The sequence below is a fragment of the Homarus americanus genome, unplaced genomic scaffold (genome assembly GCF_018991925.1).
Source record: "Homarus americanus isolate GMGI-L3 unplaced genomic scaffold, GMGI_Hamer_2.0 scaffold34921, whole genome shotgun sequence".
NCBI lineage: Eukaryota > Metazoa > Arthropoda > Malacostraca > Decapoda > Nephropidae > Homarus > Homarus americanus.
The window spans coordinates 4,216,101-4,238,404 of NW_024741901.1; the positions used below are offsets into that span (position 1 = coordinate 4,216,101).

General features: G+C 44.0%; 1 protein-coding gene across 1 annotated transcript in view; it reads right to left on the bottom strand.

Annotated features, from left to right (window-relative positions):
* The window catches only part of LOC121876389, a 138,164-nt gene that overhangs the window by 18,202 nt on the left and 97,658 nt on the right, over positions 1 to 22,304 (bottom strand). The window contains exons 3-7 of the mRNA XM_042381463.1: positions 4,978 to 5,172; positions 4,507 to 4,798; positions 4,101 to 4,352; positions 3,623 to 3,918; positions 1,424 to 3,224 (exon numbers count right to left, since the gene is read on the bottom strand). Of these exons, the coding sequence (XP_042237397.1) occupies positions 1,424 to 3,224; positions 3,623 to 3,918; positions 4,101 to 4,352; positions 4,507 to 4,798; positions 4,978 to 5,172 (2,836 nt within the window). The remainder of the gene's footprint in view (positions 1 to 1,423; positions 3,225 to 3,622; positions 3,919 to 4,100; positions 4,353 to 4,506; positions 4,799 to 4,977; positions 5,173 to 22,304) is intronic.

Below are 22,304 nucleotides of genomic sequence, written 5' to 3' on the forward strand. Positions count from 1 at the left end.
ACATATAGCGTTTCTAACTATTGATTATTATTATTTTTCTTTATTATCATTATTACAGTGTTATTATTATTATTGTTATTATTATTTTATTTTACTTTTAATTATAAATCTTATTTACTATGAATTACTATTATTATTATTAAATTTTCACCCCCCAGGCCCCGATGTGGGTCAGTGACCTGTGCCCAGGTGGGCTAATCCCCTTAAAAAAAAAAGAAAAAAAGTAGTGTTAATAAGGTAAAAAAAATTAATGAACTGAATTAGGAGTGTGAATCAAGTTCAGTACTAAAAAAGCTAAACAGTATATGTCAACTTGGATCCTATATATTCAAGAACCAAGGGTTACCTCTAACTAAGCTTCTAGCCAACGTACAGCGAGTTCTGCTATAACGCGTGTTTTGATAACGCGAATTTGCTCTAACGCGATTTATGAATTAGGAACGATATTTGTATAACGCGAACGCTTGTTTGCTATAACGCGATTTTTGCTTACTATTTCTCCAATTTTGTGGTACAGTGGGGTATGCTATAACGAATCTAATTGGTTCTAGAACCTTGTTCGTTATAGCATTTGTTTGTTATAGGATTAATCCGTTCCAGGCCCCCAAATACAACCACTTAACACTGAAAAATATAATATAAAATTGTAAAAATTGTACAAAAGTGCATAAATATGCATCTAAACCCCTGAAATAAAGAATATCATTAATATTTGTAATAAAAAACAATAAATTAGAACAAAAACAAATAAAAAAATAAAATAAATAATGTTCGTTGTAGGAGTTTCGTTCGTTATAGCATTCTCAATTTTATAGGTAAAACCGTTCGTTATAGGAATATTCGTAGTAGGATCCGTTCGTTATAGCATACCCCACTGTATTAACTGTGAATATAGTAAAGAAGAATATCAATAAGAAGCGTTCTGGTGATAGAATTCCCGGTGATGATCGTAAAAGAAAGGATAAAACACTTGAAGAGAAGCTCGATTTTATCAACCTCAAAATCACCCTTCTCCCCCATCAAGTAAAGTTTTACATTTACTGTATGATTTCATTATTAGATATGAATGTAACATTTATTTAGACTGTGCTATCCTTTGTGTTAGGCTAACTACTAAATTTTTTCGATTTCGAGTAATCTGCACCTAACCCTATTTTCTCCATAAGCCCTGTTATTTCTGTTACGCGATTTTCTATAACACGATATTTTACAAGAACACAATTATCGCGTTTTAGCAGAACTACCTGTATCACAAATATCTCTTAGAGTGCCCAGTAACTTCATACAACTTTCTTTTAATTTGTATTGATTTTTGTAACTATCCCAAAACTAATAGTTCATGTCTAAGAGGAATACAAGGTACCCTGTACTGTACTAAGAATCGGCCATAATCTTTATATCATGGCTTGCAACTTCAACATACCAAGGCCTAAGTGTGCTTGCCGCTTGCATTCTTCTTCTTCACATGACAGTAGAGAACTTAATTCTTCACACTCTTCAGCCAAAGCCTCACACTGTGAGCAGATATCATCTATAGAAGGCTCATCTGCTCCCGATACCTCATCTGGAGAACAACGAGGCTCAGAACTTTTCTCATCCAGGGTAAGATCTTTTGATTGGACTTCAGTCTCACTTGGAGTAGGATCAGGTATAGCTTCAGAATTTTCAGTTGGAATGAGGTTTTTACGTTCTAGCTCCTCAATGAGATTGGGCTGTGGTGGTAAGGCTGCATCTAGACCAGGTGGTCTGCCAGGACCAGATGGTGGATCCTCGCTTAATGTATCCTGATCACTGTCTAATGTAGACTCTTCACAGGTGCGGAATTGAGTAAGATGAGTAAACTGCTGCTGGTTGGTGGTTGTCTGGTTTGGTATCTGAGCTGGTACAGTCTGCTGCTGCTCTAGTTGTTGAACAACCTGAGCTGTTTGAACTTCTACCCAACGCTCTATCATGGTCTTCTTATGGTCATCCATGAAGCCATATCCTATAGGTGTTACCTGGGGCCCATCAACCCAGGTTTCGGATTTGCTTGTTTTAATCTTTTGTGCTGCAGTTACTCGTGACTTGTGCACACGTGGCCCATCAATCCACTGTTCATCAGATACAACAGCATCACCTGTGCCCTTTACATTAAGGCGACCTTGTTGCTGCTGGAGCTGCAACTGTTGCTGCTGTTGATTCTGCAGCTGCTTTTGATGTTGCTGCTGAAACTGTTGAAATTGTTGTTGAAGTTGCTGGTGTTGGATTTGCTGTTGTGCAGTCTGTGGCTGTTGCTGGGGTTGTTGTAACTGTTGAAGCTTTTGATGTTGGTAATGCTGTTGCTGCTGCTGAAACTGTTGAACTTTTTGCTGCTGTTGCATCTGCTGTTTTTGTTGTTGCTGGCTTTGTTGTAATTGCTGATGCTGTTGTTGTTGTTGTTGTTGTTGTTGTTGTTGTTGTTGTTGTTGTTGTTGTTGTTGCTGCTGCTGCTGTTGTTGTAGTTGTTGTTGCTGTTGTTGTAGTTGTTGCTGTTGTTGCAGTTGCTGTTGTTGTAGATGCTGTTGCTGTAACTGATGTTGCTGTTGTTCTAATTGTTTTTGATGGTGGAGTTGTTGTGTTGCAATAGGGAGACGGGATCGTTGGAATACGGGGACCAAATTATTTGGTTCCTCATATGCATTATAGTTAAAATGTCTGAGATCACCAGGCACTAGAGGCCCAAGGGTGACTTGTGGTTTAAATGATGATAGGAGAGGCTGCTGTCCACTAGTGCTGTTATATGCTACACGACTTACACCTGGCTGATGACGTATAAATCCACCTCCAGGGGATACTTTTCCAGAACTAGCTGGACTACTGACATTGCTAACTGTTCGTGGGGGTGGTCTTGGTTTAAGCTGTGATCTTCCATTGGGTACAGAACGTGATGTAGGAGTTGGGCTTGCAGAGGCAGCTCGACGTGAGTGTGCAGGCGTCGGAGATGCCGAATGAGGCCGTAGATGTTCCATCGACCTAAGTCGAGTTATTGGCCATAGTCGTTGGTTGGTGTGATGAGGCATAAATACAGGTGGATGTTCATTATCGGTTGTATCTCCTGGACCACCACCACCAATATATATTACTGTATCACATGACTGTTCTGATGAAGAAAAGTCCATAGATGATGATCCAGCAGAGGTGTCTCCTCCTGAAGACCTGCTGTGAGAACCCTCTGAGCTACCTCCAGAACTGGACCCTCCTAGACCCTGAGGGAGACAAAACAAAATATAAAATGAAATAAAATTAATAATAATAATCATCAATTTCCAGGATTAAATAATTTTATTTTCAGATTAACATCAAATGACACTGAGGAGCCTTGTCCCATGAGGAAAATGCTTCAGTATCTTATTTTTACCTGAAACATAAGAGTTAGGTTATGTGATCCATTATTAAAATACTGTAAGATATTAAGACTACTCAGTAGTTACTGTACATGTCAACAGACAGTGCCCACAGTTTAAGGGGTAACTTCCAATAAAATCAAGTTTTTAGAACTTTGATATTACTTATCTTATAATAGTATACAATATATTAAATTTCAAATCTGCAAATTATTAAGAAAAAGAGGATCATACTGGCAAAGAGTAACAAAATTACATACCCTTAACTTCTTGCGTCTCATGCGGTGAACTCGAGAAGCCAACTGGAGGGTGGCAAGGGTGTGTTGTGCATGTCTTGGAGATGGTGAAATATGAACCACCATTGCTGCATGACAGGTCACAGAGCCCAAGGCCTCCTTCAGCAACATGGTTAGCTTGTTTTCTCTGTTTGGGAGATATCTTTGACCATTGAATATTGCTAAAAGGACTGATGTGAGAGCTGATAATGACATCCCACCACTGCTACCACTAAGGTCACCCATGTCGATCATGTGAAAGCGACTACGACCACCAACAACTGCAACAGAAGGACATAGAATTTATTAAAATTGTACTATATTACATAAATTATACACCAATGTACAATATCCTATTCTGTGTCAAAAACAATCTTATTACTCATAGATTTTTAATCTAGGAACATACAGTTCACAATACATTAAGTAATAAATTTATCTGGTCTTTGAAAATTCTACTCGCCTCCTCCTTTGCCTGACTTATCAACAGCATATTGATAAATATGGAGTGTGTAAAGTAATGTTGCAGAGCCAGGGGTGGGAGGAGCCTGTTGTGCTGATTGCACTTGGATGCGTCCATGTGAGGATCGTGCAGCTACAGCCACATCAAGATAGTGGGCTGCTGCTTCTGGGGACGGTGCACGTAGCTCAGCAACTGAGGACAAGTAGCCCCCAGTGGTGTCTCGGAGCAATGCACTGGGTGATGCCTCGCCTTCTGTTTGAAAAGTACGTACACACATTGATAAGCTTTGAACTTAAAAGATTATTTTTTTTAATTACAGTACAGATATATCATGAAATTTATCACAAATGTAAATAACCAGCTACAGTATTCTTAGCAACAACTTAGACAATGGAGAGTGTCAAACCTTGTGCATATTCGGCAAGCAAATCAGTCAGCATGGCTCCTGCTGCATCAACTGCAACAGCTGACACCCTCACGCTAAACCTCGCACCACTCTTGGCCTTCTGCTCCACAATGGCTCTGTACAACCAGGCCACAGCAGATGGCACAACCCCCAGTTCCCCTGGGCCAGTGTGTGATCCCAGCATAGTGTAAGTCTTTCCCAGGACTGCACCACCAAAGCACAACACACACCCATCATTTCCGGCAAGGACGGCATGGAGTACATCAACAACAGCCCCTGACACTACCTCGCTCTGTTGGCCAATGGGTTTTAAGCAGTGTTAATCATTTATAGCAAATCTGAAAAATTAATATACTCACAATGCCAGTAGTAATTTCAGTCAACAATCAATTAAACTGTATATTGAATTCAAGCCACCATCTCTTTTTAATCTTAACTGTCTTACTTAATGAACAAGTTCATGGCCATTACCTGGGGATCCTCCTGTGTAAACACCTGGTCAAAGGCAAACATCTTAGGTGCCGCAACACCCACTCTGCTCTCCTGTGCTTGGCGTGCCTGAGGATCAACTAGAGTGACTTGTCGACGCCGCTTGTCCAAGGTCACCACCTCAGTCTCCCCATCACCCATCTTGATTTTTGGTGAGACGCGGAGCACCACACGCACCTGAGAAACAATAGATACTACAGTATTATGCGTAACAAATAATATATAAATAGTTTAAAAATTTAATGAAATACACAAACAATAAAAGTTCAAATAAATCAATCTCAAGTTAGACAAGTTTTATTGGTAATATAAAATTACGTACAAAATTAAAGTGAAAAGTACAGTATTTTCAGAGAAGATTGAACAGTTGGGGTAACAATAATACAGTACTTATGGTTATGTGGTAGCGAAGGAAACGTGCTCAGATAGGTGACTACATACTGTATATTTCTACCATTTCTTTGTGAAGGACTTATGAAAGGAATGAACATAAGGGGTATAGTCAGACCATAAATTACTTTTACCCCTTCGAACAATATGACAAAACTAGCATAGTTTCTTAACCCTCTGAGTTATCTAAACGACCTTAAGGATTTTATTTTGGCTAACGCCAGATTCTTATTCAGTTTTGGGGAATCCTCAGTAATCAAGGTGCATCTTAGAGTTGTAAATATTATCTCGCCACAATATATTTTGTAAATCCAGCATTGCTGTTAAGAAGTCATTTTGTGTATAATCCTGAAGAGATAAAATGTAGCCAGTAAATAGAGTTGTTTCCATGTTATAGGTGTTGTTACCATAATAAAAGAGAACGTTAAACTTTACAGCATTCTCTCCTTGCTGCAGGATCTAGACTGTGGTAAACACAGGCAGCTATAACCACAAGAGATTATTATCGGTTATCATCTTACGTATGTCGTCATTATTATTACCTTTATCGTTGTTGTTAATACAGTACCAGTATAAAAAGTGGTGAATTTATAATTTTACACCGGAATTTCTTTCGCTGTTATTAAAATGCGTTTCGTAATGTTTTAGACACTTCTAAGACATTTTCTTATATGATATTTTCCCCGGAGATTAAGGATAACCGAGATATTAATTTTTCAAGATTATTACTTTCGCTTATTCACGTAGCCATGTCTTGATACATCTGGCGGAGGAGGTCTGACACCCGCCCACTCATCGCTCCAGACCTCCAGGTTCGCTTTTAGCGTCTACGATCAAAAGATCGTATCTACTGTACTTAAAATTTATTTTTTCTCTAAAGTTCGAACTTACAGTCTTTTGAGGATTAGAAAGATCGTAAGTTCGAACTTATGAGAAAAAAATAACTTACGATCTTTCTAATTCTCAAAAGATCGTAAGTATCCATTTTAAGTGATTTTTTCTCTTAAGTTCGAACTTACGACAATTAAAATGATCGTAAGTTCGGTTTCCCGAAAGATCGTATCTACTTTCCCGAAAAGTAGATTATCTACAAGTAGATAACCAACTTTCCCAGAAAGTAGATATTTCCCATTTTTTGTGATATAAATTTCCCGTTTTCTATCATAATCTACTTCGGAAAATTAGGTAATATTTCCCCAAAAGTCGATAATCTACTTTCCCGAAAAGTAGATAATCTACTTTCCCGAAAAGTAGATACTTACGATCTTTTGAGAATTAAAAAGATCGTAAGTTATTTTTTTTCTTAAGTTCGAACTTACGATCTTTGTAATTCTCCAAAGATCGTACGTTCGAACTTAAGAGAAAAAAAACTTATAAGTAGATACGATCTTTTGAGAATTCGAACTTGCGATCTTCCTGATTCTCAAGAGATCATAAGTACATTTTCTACATTTCGGGAAAGTAGAAAAATTGGCCCTATCATTTTTGCCTTTGGTACACTTTTGTTTTCAACTTTTCTTAGGATTAATATAAACAACGAAAATTGTTTTTTTTTTATTTATATGACAAATTTATTGTAATGATTGACACCAGAGGGTGTTCCTGCTAGGTTAGGTTGCCCTTATGGTACTACTACCTGTGTACACAGGGTCCCATAAGGGTAAACCAACCTGGTTCATGCAAGGCTGCCAGTGTACCTTGGTTGATACATGTCTCGCCTATCTCTATAGTAGGGAGCTCAGACGAGCCTCAGCACCCAGCCCTTGGCAGCCTCACAGACCCTAGCAGTGACAGAAAGCCTTTGGTGTCATCACATAGCCCTCACTAGCTGTACACAACTAGCAACTTATGAGCACCCCTAGAAGCATCACGTAGACCTTATGGTAGCATCAATCAGCCTCCTCAAATACAAATAGATCTTAAGAGCCTCACACATCCCCAAGTTGCCACAAACATCACATATTCCCTTGAAGTTACACTGCCTTGAAAATAATTTTTAACATGTACAATATTTGAAAAAAAAAATACAATTATAAAAGTTTATCCAGAAGAAAAATTCATTGGTTACAAAGCAAGTTGTGAACACGTAAATATAAATTACTGATAATTAAGGAAAATTGTTAAACTATTGCTATAAAAAGTTCTCAAATTATAGCTCCAGCATTACTCTCCAGATTGGGCCCCCTGTGACTTCTGGCTGTTTCCAGAGTTCATGAACAGACTGGAGATCCAGGACACATCACATCCAGCCTCACCAACCAGGACTTCCAGAAATGGGAGCGGATTCAGCACTGCATTGAGACCTCTGGAGAATATTTTTAGGGTGACTAGTTTCACTGTAATATCTTGAAAATAAAGATTTAATGAAGCTAGTCCAAGAACTTTTGGATCACACCTCATATTGCACAAATAACTATAATTGTTAAGCATCACGAACATACTGTTGAATTAAGTGATGTAACTCTGGTTTTACTTATATTTGGTGTAATATTGTTGTTTTCTTTTGTCAGACGTGGCAAGAACATGTCTCACGGTCTTCTGAATGACCTGATATTGGCTGACACTGCAGAATTAAGAGCTACAAGAAATCTTCCCTAGCGTCTTGAAACAAGCGTGGTGTTGACACAAGAAACCCACGTACCAATGTGCGTAACTTAAAAAATTTTCATGATTATTAAATATGTTCGGAGTACTTTTTGGCCACAAATACCAAGACGAATGTCACACCTTCCTGTAAATACCTGGATATCGACAGGCCTTCCTGATTTAAGGAAATACAAAAGAAATATGAAACCTCTTCAAACAAGTTCTCAGATAGCCTAATGCGTTTATTTTATCAGACCACTTGCAGGCAATTATCCATTTATCACAAGTTCAATTTTTTCTGGGAAATCTGTAATACTTGATGTGCTCTCTGCTTGGATTTTGAGCATTACTGGTGCACAAATAACCAAAACTGTTGATACATTGGTCCCGGTAGCAGATGCGGGCACACACGGAGGTCACCAGATGACGCGTGTTTACAACAGTAACGTCACCAAGCTGTGCACTGTGGGTAAAACAAGTGCTTAGTGAACTATCCTGTTTAGTATTTTATCCTTGCCCACACCTACCCCTGGGGTCGTGGTCACCCCAAGAGACCCCGCAGGGCTCTAGTCATAATGGCCTCCTCACCATATATGGCTCGTACCCTCGCAGTCCTACATGCAAATTAAATGTAATTATTATGACCAACAGCCAAGTGATAGCCACAAAAAACAAGGGCAACCACATTCCGTTTTCTCTGAAGGGACGTAATTGGCATTGCTGATTTCCTTTGCCTTTATGAATATTGAAAGCAACACAAGGGTTGCCTACAATCCAGGGTAGGTTATCAACATTATTCCTCATTCTTCTTAATATAAAGGACAAAACTATTTACTTTTTTTTTGGGGGGGGGGACTTATATTAGTTTTTGTTTACCAGAGAAAATGAATTTAAAGGTGGCGAAACATCCCTTAGTCCCCCGAATGGTATGACACCGATCACCTTTAACCCAAGTTGCTCTTTCTTCTCATATTACCCGAAGATTAGGCACCCCAGCTTACTCTCTGATTATTGAACACCATAATACTACCGGGGGTTGTTAGACTAGGTTGCTTAATATAATCGGGTAAACTAAGCAACAGTACCTATTTTTCAGGTAATCAATAATTTCCTTTATAATGTATCACAAGAGGTCACCTAGAGTCATCTTGAGTTATCATAGTGATGCTGAATTATTTGTCCTAAAGCCAGGTCACAATACGATTAAGCCAGGTCATAACACGAGAAAGCCAGGCCACAACAGAAGAAAGCCAGGTCACAAAGCCAAGTCAATGTGCCCTGTCTGACACCCGCAGTAAAAGAATGGTTTATGACATAATTGTAGCAGTCATGTCCAGCTCCCGGTTTACTGGGCAGAGCAGAGGACCCGGTACAGTTGGTAAGCAGCCCGGTACGATGCTCTCTTGTTTGCCCCGGTTCTTTGGGTGCAGTTAAGTGAGCACTAGTTTAAGTGAGCATCAGTTCAAGTGAACACTAGTTTTACGTGATCTGTGAAGTACAATGAACTCTATTATATAATAAAGTTGTTACTGGATAAATGTTGCACTTCAGTAGAGAGGGATGGAGCGGCAACTCTCTCTCTCTCTCTCTCTCTCTCTCTCTCTCTCTCTCTCTCTCTCGTCGCAAGCAGAAATTAGCAAGACACCATTAAACCCCACCATTAACACTGCGCCACAACGCTCCTTTACCAGGTCCACTACACTGATAGCCGCCACTAACACGCCGTTACTGCTGGTGCTGTTGGCGTTACGGTTATTACTCCTGGTGCTACGTGGTCTAAGACAACTTGCACTATCGTTTCCATTAGCGGCGCTGGTGAGGCCATCGCCCCCCCTCCCCTCTCCCTCTCTTTACCAAGTTGTTGTTATCGTCACGAAAAACAATGTCCGCCTTCCACACCACTTATTCCGTCGTTTCTCTCTTCTTCCGGCCGCCAGATGCTACCATATTTACTATGACCGCGGCACAGCTTACCATGATGACAACCATGACCAGGGGACTGGCTGTGATGACTCCCATCACACACACACACACGCACACCTGCCCTCTACCACCGAACATCACTTTCTGTCTCACATTAATGTGCTCGCCTTGAAACGGCCACCATCACACCACCACCAATATCGCTATTTCACCTGTACCCCAAATCATCATAACTATCGACAAATATCACAATTTCCATAATCATCGTTATCATCTCACACGTACACGCAACAAACACCATCACCAAGCCCCCCCCCCATCCTTACCTCACACATACCAACTACCTTCACCACCACCATCATCTCACACCTACCTTCACCATCATCATCTCGCACCTACCGACCAACACCACCACCACCAAACACACTTGACAACTAACTGCACATCGTCGCCCGGAACTCCAAGCGACTCATCCCACTTGCTAACACGAGCGAAATCATCATCATCGTCGTCGTCGTGTTTGTGTGTCGGAGCTTCCCAACGACCAAGCCCAACTTTCTGTGAGCGGCTACTACTGCGAGGAGACGGAAAATTGATATGAATGACCTAAGTGTTTGGAAATGTATGTTTTGGTAGGACATTCCAGGGTGAGACACAACGGGTGAGGAGGTTTTAGTGTGCTGGCAGAGTACGTGGGGGGAAGCAAGTGACCATATGGAGTTTGGGGTGAACTGGGAGTAGTAGTAGTAGTAGTAGTAGTAGGTAGTAGTAGGGGATTTTTGATCCCATGGCCGTTTGTCACCGTAACCTAGCTCTCGATGCTGCGCATAGGAGGAACGAGAACGACAAGAGAAGGGCATATGGGGAGAGAATTCAAAATGTTGATCAAGGCAGCTTCACTCCTCTAGTGTTCACAACCTCTGGTGGGATGGGCCCAAGTGCAAGATGTTTCTACGCCAGACTCGCGGAGTTGATCTCCGAACAGAAGCAGCAGCCCAGAAGTTATGTTACAGCCTGGATGAGATGTCGACTGTCCTTCTCTCTCCTTCGGTCGGCTTTGCTCTGCCTCAGGGTAACGAGAGCTTCTGCCCCTACTCCGACAACTGCTGCAGATATTGACTATGAGGCTACAGTCACTGAATGCCGCATAGATCTGCGGCTCAACTAATTTAACATAGATAGGATAGCTTCTTATGTATTAGGATATTTAATATTAAGGTAAATAAATGGTGGCGAAGGTGTGGCTATTGGGGGAGGCTGGAGGCCACGTTTAGTAGTAGGAGGAGGAGGAGGAGGAGGAGGAGGAGGAGGAGGAGGAGGAGGAGGAGGAGGAGGCGGCGGTGGCAAATGGACGTGGACAGGTAAGGAGGACAAATGAGGAAGACAGGTGATACAAGAAGACAAAATGAGACACAGAGGACAGACAAGATGAGGAGGAGGAGTAGGAACAAGTGAGTGGAAGGAGGTGGAGCCGAGAGAATGATGGTGGGGAGGAGAGTGGTGGGCAGTGGGAGGGGCTGGAAGACAAATGTATCGTCACCTCAGTAATTTAATCCTCCACCAGAGGGCGAGGGAGGTTCCTGCCGACGCTGCCCTAAAATGGACTCAACCCACCTTCACTTCTTCCCCTAGTCTCATAAATTTCCACCAAAACCTTGACCGTCAATGAGTTGCATCATAAAACCCGCGACTGAATTCTCATCGAGTCTTTCGTTAATAATTTTCCCCTTAAATGGGAATATAAAGGAGCATCTATTTACGGTGTAGTTTCAGTAAAATTTCAAAGTGATAATGACCACCGACTTTGTACCGTAGCTGAAGTGGCTTGGTACATTCTCAGATCTTCAGTAAAATTAAAAACAACTTGTGAACCTTTGAGAATCCCGGCCGTTGACTCTCGACTAGATAAAATTGTACAATAAGACAACCTCCAGGGGAAGCTAAAACAATTTGCGGTGCCTTTACGGGGACTCTATACCTGTACAGCATATATTATTATTATTATTATTTTACTTACTGAGCCTTTAATAAAACTGGTATTTACTAATATAAGCCAAAACCCACATGTACTCGCGGTCACTACCATAGCAGAGTTTATTACGGGTAAAAAGGATAAAGCAAAAGGAATAGTTTTGAGTCCAAACTAAAAGGTAAAAAAATAAAACAATAAAAATTTGCAAAATCATAATCCACAAATGACCACAGCAAAAATTATAACAGACCACCCACGACCTTCCACCGTTCTAACCTCCTAAGACCACCGACTTCTAAAGACCCCACCATTACCAACTCCCGAAGACGCCATTAAAACCTGCAGAAGGAATATAATATTTTCGAGACTAAAAAAAGAAGATAAATATACTGAAGAACATCCTGAAGGCAGCACAAAAAGATGAAGAAGAACATTGCCGCTCCAGATGAAGTTCCTGAGGACAGAATAACCTTCCAGCGACCACAAGGAAAAATCTTGATGCTCACGTCCCTAGGCTGTCTCTGTGTTGTACTACCCCCAGACACCAGGAGGCCAAGCAGTACCTCCCTCACCACCACCAGGACTGACACGCCCCTCGATACAGGCAATTTAAAAGAGAGTATTACACCATTACTGAGAAACATTCATCATGGTGTCTGAGTCATGAAGGGGAGGAGGGGGGGGGTGTTGTGAGGAAGGGGGAGGAGGAGAGACACACACACACACACACAGTCTCTCTTTATCCTCTCTCGGTGATGATTTACTGTCAAGATCAGAGGGGACCCTTTGCTGAATTCGCCCTGGGTGAGAGAGGTGACGATGGAAACAGTGTTGTTACCAATTAGTGTCTGCGGTCGTTATGGTGGTGATGACGTCATGCAGGTAATGTGCAGTAGTTCAAGCCATTGGGGGTAAAGGTCGCGGTGATAGTGAAGATGATGGTGGTAGTTGTGGTTGGTCAGGTGAGGTGACTTCAGAGGTATTGTGTCACTATTATATGTTGACGACATTAACCCCCACATAATTAAATAGAAAATGGTGAAAACTGTAGATGATGGAGGATAAGGGCACTGATAGATCCATATGGTGACAACAACACAAGATGGTGAGAGCAGCATTAGAAGATGGTGACAGCAGAGGTGTAAGGAGATAGTGACAATAACAAGAAATGGTGATAACAGCAATGGCAGATGATGATGTGATGGTGACAGCCACAGCAGACAGTGTGGGTGGGTGGTGTGTGGGTGGGCGGGTGGTGTGTGTGGGTGGGTGGGTGGGTGGGTAACTGTCCATGATAATGTTGGCTGATACGAAAATTGTCGACCACACTCAGGCAGAAAGAGTCGATTGCAAGCAGTGGTCAGGAGATATCAGACGTTGAGAAAGAAAGAAAGAAAAAGAGAGAGAGAGAGAGAGAGAGGATTTAAAAGATCTTCATACACAGTAATCCCTCCCCCATGTCCTTGTGTCACCCCAGAACTGACAGACTTAGAGGTGCTGTGTTTCTTTAAGCCTGGACGCACACTAAGACGCATCCTGTACAGCGAAGACACATGAAGATTACGCAGCCAGGCTTATTTCACCGGAAGATTAGACACCCCGGCTTATTTAAACTGGCCAGAAATTGGGTAAACAAAATATTTCCGTCCCAATAAAAAAAAAATAGAAATCAGGTAACTAGGCTTTATCAACAGCATAAGTTATTGAGGTTGATGGATAAAGCTACTGAGGTTGATGGATAAATAGAGCAAACACAAGTAGAACCTTCCACACACACACACACACACGAAGGAGGGAGAAGATAAATGATGTGTGAAGAATAAGGGCGACGGAACAACACGATGAACGGGGGAGAGGGGAGGGAATGGGAGAGGGAGGGAATGGGAGAGGGTGGGTAGGAGGAAATGAGGTTGGGGGAGACAGGAAGGAATGGGTATAATGTGGAAGGAAACGAACACACACACACGTATACACACACACACACACGTATATTGTAGATGAACTCACGATTATGCATCTCAGTTTAGTTCACCTTAAGATTAACCTAACCTAACCCAGCACACGCCCCCCGCCACAACACGTGTTACTAGTCACTTTGAGGTAACCTGATCTCCACCTTCAGTCTAACCAGTCTTTTAACAAATGATGGAGGAGGGTGTAGTGGGTCCTCCCCTCGTTAAACCTCCATAACACTCCATTCATTCAACACTCCATCATACTCCCTCCAAAAGACTCCATTCCCTCCACATTCCATCTCTCTCTTCCTTCCTTCCTTCCTTCTCTCCACTCACCCCCTTCCCCTCTCATACCACTTCACTCCCCTCCAAAATACGGAGTGTACGGCAAAATCCCCCTAGGATAAAAAACTCCCTTGGACAAAACCCCCTCGAGTAAAGTGAAAAATAGGACTATAAGAACACCATAGAGACAGCTGCTTTAACCAAGAGAGGCAGACCTGTACATGTCGTTACAGACAACCCTCCCCCTCCCCCCACGACAAATAATAATAAGAAATTGTTAATTCATAATTTTTAATATATTTATTATTTAAAGTTTATGAACACTTCTCTGACATGTAAAATATTACATTTATTATATCATAAGACTAACCCAACCCCCCCCTAAATAGTTTTATTTTGTCCTACTTTTCACTTTACTTGAGAGGGTTTTGTCCAAGGGGGTTGTCCGGACCCCCAAAAACACGACAGCCATTCCACATTTCCTCATACTTCCCTCCATTACTCCTTTATACACCCCCATCTCTATCCACTCACTCCACACGCAACGTCACTCTCTCCACACGCAATGTCACTCACTCCACACGCAACGTCACTCACTCCACACTCCTGGATTGGGGAGTAAGGACCCTAAATCGGGAAACATCTTCCTCAACAGTCACAAATGGACCTCTAACCTAACCTAACCCCACCTAACCTAAAGTAGCCTCACCCAACCTAAAGTAGCCTCACCCCACCTAACCTAACCCTAAAAAGGAACACTGGAACAACTCAGGAACATTAAATCAGGGAACAGGAACACTGGAGTAACACAGGAACCTTAAATCAAGAAACAGGAACACTGGAATAGATTATTGGAACCCCTGTTGCTACTGAGGCCCTGAGCCAAGACATTTAAGGGCAATGAATCACGGAATTTAGGATCCAAGGGGCCCCATTGAGACCCTGAACCACCAGCAGACACAAGCAGCCAGACCCACACAAGCAGCCAGCAGACAGAACTACGCAAGAAGCCAGCAGACAGACCTACGCAAGCAGCCAGACTTACGCAAATAGCCAGCAGACAGACCTACGCAAGCAGCCAGGAGACAGCAGCAAGCGGGCAGGCAGACCTAAAGCACCAGTCATGGTTTATAATCAACCCAACAAGGGAGAAGGAATGTGACCCATGAGAGAGAGAGAGAGAGAGAGAGAGAGAGAGTGGGAGAAAAAGAGAGGAAGAAGAGGGGAGGAGGGAAGAGCGTGGGAGAGATTTTACCAAGAAAAATGTTAATCAGACAAGATTTTAGGGAGTAAATTTGCACACCAGTTGCTTGTAGTGAGGTAGTGACGGGTGTACCAACATCAGTGTGGTCGACCAGGAGGGGGCCCACAGACCAGCTTTAACACCTACATAATCACAGGTTAGGTTAGGTTAGGTATTAGGGAGTTGAACCACCAGGTGAAATAAGCTGGCATTCCTAAGACACAATATCTTAAAATAAAAAAAATGAAAATAAAATATCCCTAAGTACTTGAGCCTCGGGAGGAGGATAAGAGGAGGGGAGGGAGAGGGGGGAGACAGACCCTTAAGCCTCCCGTGATAACATCTATACTACCCAGAGACGCTAACAAGCACAGCCGAGAAGAGAAAAAAAAAACACGACATACTTGCGATTGCCAGACTGTGTTGACGGAGGTAAGAAATCATTCAGCCATTCTCAAACAAACCTTCCACTCGCCTCTAATAATTAAGTTTAACAAAATCCTAAATGCAATCTTAATAAATAAATAAAATAAAAAAAATCTAAAAAACTAGTAAGGAAAATTAATTATATTTTCTTAATTATTTACAAAATCCTTTTAAAAAGTTTATGTAAAAAAAACTGCGGCGCGATAATAATACTTCTTGAGGGTTTCCACATTAGGCTAAGAAGTATTACACGATAGCAATCTTAACAGGCTAAGGACCCAGTTAGGTAATTATGGAACGTGTTGATTAATACTCTTAAGTCAGCCCGCCTTTTTTTTTTCGCGCCAAGTTTTAACACCAAGGCGCTGAGGATCACAACATTAATCTTTATACTCGCGCTTCCTAACTTGTCGTGTGGCTGGCGGCGGTATCCACACACACTATCTCACCAAATTTATCTGCCTTCATAAAATCAGTAACGTAGCACTTTAAATGCATGTTGCTTACTAAATACATGGCGTTTCAACACAGAAATTCATCTCAGTCTATAAAAAAAATAGTCACTTGATGTTTGCTCCCTCGCATTCACCCCGTCTTCCTCAAGCGGTTTGAACAAGTCTCACACATCCCAAGTAAATTATTATGAATTGTATAACACGCATATTTAAGCACCCTTTTCCTCTTTCTGTGTATAAACAAACAAAACTCATCCCCAGGCTGGTTAATAATCCTAATTTACATCCATTAAGTCGGTGAAGGATGACACTTACGACACTACAGTTGGTTGGGTTCACAGATTCAACAATGTTTTATGAACGGCCTCGAGCTGTTACATTACGCAATCTCACGCACGATAACGTCATCTATGGAGAGGTCACACCTTGAACTGTGGCGAAGGTTCTAGATACAAGTACAGGTGACAAATAAAAGTACATGTAAAGATACAGGTAGATATTTAAAAGGTGAAAAACGACAGAAACACCAGCTCAGGAACAACCTACATTATCACGTCACAACACACACACCATCAGTCATCTGGTGTTTAATAAGGTCAACCTATACCCACAATGCCCTGACACAATGGCAATTTAAGTTTAAGGATCCTACTCAAGAGGGTAAAGATAAAGCTCCACAAAATCCCCAAATATTAGGTCCAAAGGCCCCCCCCCCCCTATCACCGTGTTAGGTCTTTCATGGGTTGGTACAGACAAGGCTCACATCCCAGGGTTTAAAAGCTTTGTAAATATCACAAAATATAAGTCCCAGAACAGCCTTACACTAGTATGTTTATGATGCATCGATTACTAAAAAAAACCATGCTGTTTTAATTTTCTCTAAGTAAATAAACAAATAAATAAATAAATAAATAATCGACTCGAGGAAAACAAATTCAGTTTGATGGGAAAAAGGTTACATAATATTAAGATTCTATATAAACAAAATCAAACTCTACTTGCAGTATAAGAGGAACAAAAAAACAAGGGATTGGAATTCAACCCCTGTTAATCTGAGAAGGATCAGCGATTTAAGAGAGGGGGATCGGAACTCATTACTGATCGGTTTCCAACAGCTCGGGGGAGATAGGCGATCAGAGGCGATAAAGGGGAGATGGTGGTGAGGGCGAGAGGTGTGGTGAGGGGGGGAGGGAGGGAGATGTCTGTCACAACACCCTGGGGAGGAAGAGAGAGAGAGAGAGACTGTTGGTGATGAAGAAGAGCGAGATAGAAGCAGAGGACACACACATACGGGTAGCCCTCCCCAAAAGGTGTGTCTGATACCTGACCTTAACTGCTGCTTAACATCACCATCGGTTATCACCTCGGTACAGTAGTCTCCGGTAACAACAATAACAACAAGCCTCTTTACTACACTCCGCCCAACTGCTCAAGGAGTAATTAAGGTCACACAAGTAGACCAGGTCATGACCTCCCCATCTCAAGAACGGTATTGGGTTAAAAATTAGTATCGCATTTTTTTTATTGTTAGCAAGATGCCATGAGTGACACAAGAACTGCAACACCACCACCATGTCCTAGATACAAGCTGTGGTGTTGACTGGTGGAGGAGGGTGTATCAAGCTGTGGTGTTGACGGGTGGTGGAGAGTGAGGGTCTATCAAGCTGTGGTGCTAACGGGTGGTGGAGAGTGAGGATGTATCAAGCTGTGGTGTTGACTGGTGGAGGAGAGTGAGGGTCTATCAAGCTGTGGTGTTGACGGGTGGTGGAGAGTGAGGATGTATCAAGCTGTGGTGTTGACTGGTGGAGGAGAGTGAGGGTCTATCAAGCTGTGGTGTTGACGGGTGGTGGAGAGTGAGGATGTATCAAGCTGTGGTGCTAACGGGTGGTGGAGGAGGGTGTGGGTGTATCAAGCTGTGGTGCTAACGGGTGGTGGAGAGTGAGGATGTATCAAGCTGTGGAGGAGGGTGTGGGTGTATTATTCCCCGTATAATTAAGTTCATCAATAACAGCTTAATATAACACTAAATACAAGGGTGGAGAACGTGGGTGTATGAACGTGGGTGGAGAACGTGGGTGTATGGAGAACGTGGGTGTATGAAGAACGTGGGTGTATGAAGAACGTGGGTGTAAGAATGTGGGTGTATGAACGTGGGTGGAGAACGTGGGTGTATGAAGAACGTGGGTGTAAGAACGTGGGTGTATGAACGTGGGTGTATGAATGAGTGTGTAAACAGTAGAGTCACAAGGAGGAGGTCTCTCAGGGGTGTGTGGGGATGACAGAATGCTGAATCTGCTGGGCAATGAGTGGTAAGGGGAGGCAGGAGAATGAGGCATTGAATGGGTATGAAGGGAGGTTGGGGTAAGGAAGGGAGAAGGTTGGGGGTATGTAGGGGGAGGTTGGGGGCGTAGAGGTTGGGGTATGAAGGGAGGTTGGGGGCATGAAGGGGAGGTTGGGGTATGGGCGAGAGGTTGGGCATGAAGGAGGTTGGGGTATGAAGGTGGAGGTTGGGGGTATGAAGGGGGAGGTTGGGGGTATGAAGGAGAGGCTGGGGGTATGAAGGGGGGAGGTTGGCAAGGAAGGGGGGAGGTTGGGGTATGAAGGAGAGGTTGGGGCGAAGGGGGAGGTTGGGGTATGAAGGGGAGGTTGGGGTATGAAGGGGAGGTTGGGGCAAGAAGGAGAGGCTGGGGGCATGAAGTGGGAGGTTGGGGTAAGGGAAGGTGGGGGAGGTTGGGGTATGAAGGGGGAGGTTGGGGCAGGAAGGGGGAGGCTAGTATGAAGGGGAGGTTGGGGTGGCTGGCTGGGGAGGTTGGGTATGAAGGGGAGGTTGGGGGCATGAAGGGGGAGGTTGGGGGTATGGGGGGAGGTTGGGTATGAAGGGGGGAGGTTGGGGTATGAAGGGGAGGTCAGTATGAAGGGGGGGAGGTTGGGGGTGGGAGAAGGGAAAGGGAGGCTAGTGGAGAAGGCGGTGTGTGGATGGTATGCGAGGAAGACAACAGAGCGACAACTATGAAAAAACATTACGAAAGTTTAATTTGGCTAAACTGCACATGAATGTTGATGAAGCCAGCTCAGTAGGCGTGTCATGACAGAGAAGGGCACTTGTGGGGCTGATGGTATTCAGGGCATGCCGAGCAGAGCAGAGCAGACCGACAGACAGCACCAGTCAGGAAAGAGATGGAGGAAGAGAGGAACCATCACTGGCTAAACTGACCCCGCCAGTGGTGGCTGGTGATGGGGGCGACACTGGTGACAAATAGCGCAACTACACAGCCGTGACCTGCCCAAGGAGAGGGTCCACAGGGGGGGGGGGGCTGGGGTAAAGGGAACAAAACACGTCATTAAAGAGGAGGTGGAGTTAGGGGGAGGGGGAGTAACAGGGGGAGCTATACTTATCCTATCCTGGTGAGAGATCAGTTAGGGAGGGAAGGGCGTGAGAGGGAGGTGGGGGAGGGGAGGAGGGGTGGGGAGGGGAGGTGGGGGTGGGAGGGGAGTGTGGGGTGGAGGGAGGAGGGGTGGGAGGGAGGAGGGGGGGAGGGAGGAGGGGTGGAGGGGGTGGTGTGGGTGGGAGGGTGGGGGGGGTGGAGGGGAGGGAGGCGAGGGAGGGGAGGAGGTGGGTGGAGGGAGGGTGGGGTGGAGGGAGGGGTGGATGGGAGGCGGGGGTGGGAAGGAGGAGGTGGGGTGGAGGGAGGTGGGTGAGGGAGGAGTGTGGGGTGGAGGGAGGAGGTGGGGGAGGGAGGAGGTGGGGGGTGGGAGGGAGGAGGGGGTGGAGGGAGGAGTGTGGGTGAGGGAGGAGTGTGGGGTGGAGGGAGGAGGTGGGTGAGGGAAGAGTGATGTATCACATCACACTGAGTGAGCCTATGCTTGTTGTGGTGGGGCTGGAGGTGTGTGTGCTGAGGTGGTGGTGGTGGGCTGGAGGTGGTGTGTGGGCTGGAGGTGTGTGGGGCTGGAGGTGGTGGTGGGCTGAGGTGGTGGGCTGGGAGGTGTAGGTGGGGTGGGGCTGGAGGTGGTGGTGTGTGGGGCTGAGGTGGTGTGTGGTGGGCTGGAGGTAGGTGGTGTGGTGGTGGGGCTGGAGGTGGTGTGGGTGGGTGGTGGGCTGGAGGTGGTGGTGCGGGCTGGAGGTGGTGTGGTGGTGGTGCAGGTGGGCTGGAGGTGGTGGGCTGGGAGAGGTGGTGGGCTGGAGGTGATGTGGTGGTGGGCTGGAGGTGAGTGGGTGGTGGGCTGTAGGTGGTGGGCTGGGAGAGGTGTGGTGGTGGACTGGAGGAGGTGGTGTGGTGGTGGGCTGTTATTGTTATTATTACTATATATTATTGTTGTAGGTATATTTATACTTCTACGACAAATAATACGATTTATTATCTTAATAAATCCAACTACCACAATAACCTCCACTACCCATGACAACAACAACCTATTCACCGGTGACGTAGGTAGTGCCATCACAATTTCACCTTGAGAGGCGCGTGGCACTTATGGAGAGCAGTGACAACGATGGCAGTGTCAGTACCACTTACAACAATGACTTCAGTGCCACCTCCACCACCTGAACTTCACCTCCAGTAGTGGCACCAACACCAGTAGAACAGTGCCATCATCACCACCTGAACTAGTGCCACTTACAAAAGAGTGCCTTCTCCGGGTTCACCAATGGCAGCACCCCAGAGCTAACTCGACAAGGGATTGGCACCTGTGAGTTGGCACCGGTGTTTTGTGGCTACGTGTTGTGTTTATCATACAAAGTGTTTACTCTCTCGCTCTGTTTGTGAGGAAAAAAGGAAGAATTGAAAACAAAGGAACTTGACCGTCCGAACTATACAGTACAGTATATACAGTGTGTGTCATCCAAGCACACACACTACCCTCACCTCTCTCCCTCATACTGCCCCTCTCAGACCTCCTCCCCATCCACTCCCAATACTCTCCCTTCCTCCTCTCCCTATAACCCGACCCCTCAAATTCTCTTTCATCTCCTCCCATATTCCCTAAGTATTCTCCTCCCACCCCAGCACGGAGGCTTGTGACGGAACAATTGTTGAAAAACGAGCCATGTCGCCATATCGGGCAATCGGAGAAATACGAATTGGGAGATCGAGTATCGGACCACTACCCCCTCCTCACCTCTCTCACAGCCCTCACTCGCTACCCATTACTACAACCACCACCACCACTTCGGAGATAATAAGCAGGGAAGATCAACCACTAGTTACGACACACGTTATATACTCTAAGGTCGCTGTCTCTATCTGAAGGTGATCTGAAGGTGGAAAATGATGTAGGTATAATTATTTCCCATTTGTTGCCCTTCTGCTGTTGTGATTTTTGTCCAGTTATTGTTTATTTGGTTATTTTGTCCAATCTATAATTCATTCTGGTGGTGATTTTTGTCCAGAAGCTATTTGTCAGATATAGGATTTCGTCTGGTGGAGTTATCTGTCCGTACAGTACACCGTTCAGCCACACCACCCAAACACGCCACCAATCCGGCGTTAACTAGCCAATTACAGGCGGTATTCTAGCGAGACAGCGGCTACATCTCGCCACACACCCGTCTCGTAGCGTAAACAATTGTGGTGATGATAGCTGATGAGTTCTGCTTATAACACACACCCACACGAAAGAATTGGTGGGTGGAGGGAGCTAGAATGAGTGAACCACAAGTCACAATGTTGAGTGAGATTCTGGGTGTAACACGTCATCGTCACTGTTACCAAAACAAATCTTTGCTGTAAATGTGAAACTCGCTAAACTTCAGTGTTACCAACGCATACTCGGTCAACTCACTGAAATCAAGCAAAATTCGCTAAACTTTATGAAAATGGATTTAAACTCGTAAAAATTCAATATCATCAACTTAATTTCTGTATAAAAGTAATCCTAAAGACACTTAAATTCGGTATTATCTTTAACATATTTTTTTTTAACCAAGAATGTTGTTGAAACTTAAAAAATAATAATGCTAGTTTATGAGAAGTTTCCGCTAAATTGGCAATACTGTTAACTAGACGCCATACTCTCACCACAAGCGGAAAGTTTTATCAAATATGTCTGCCTGTAGTCGTCAAGCGCCGTATATC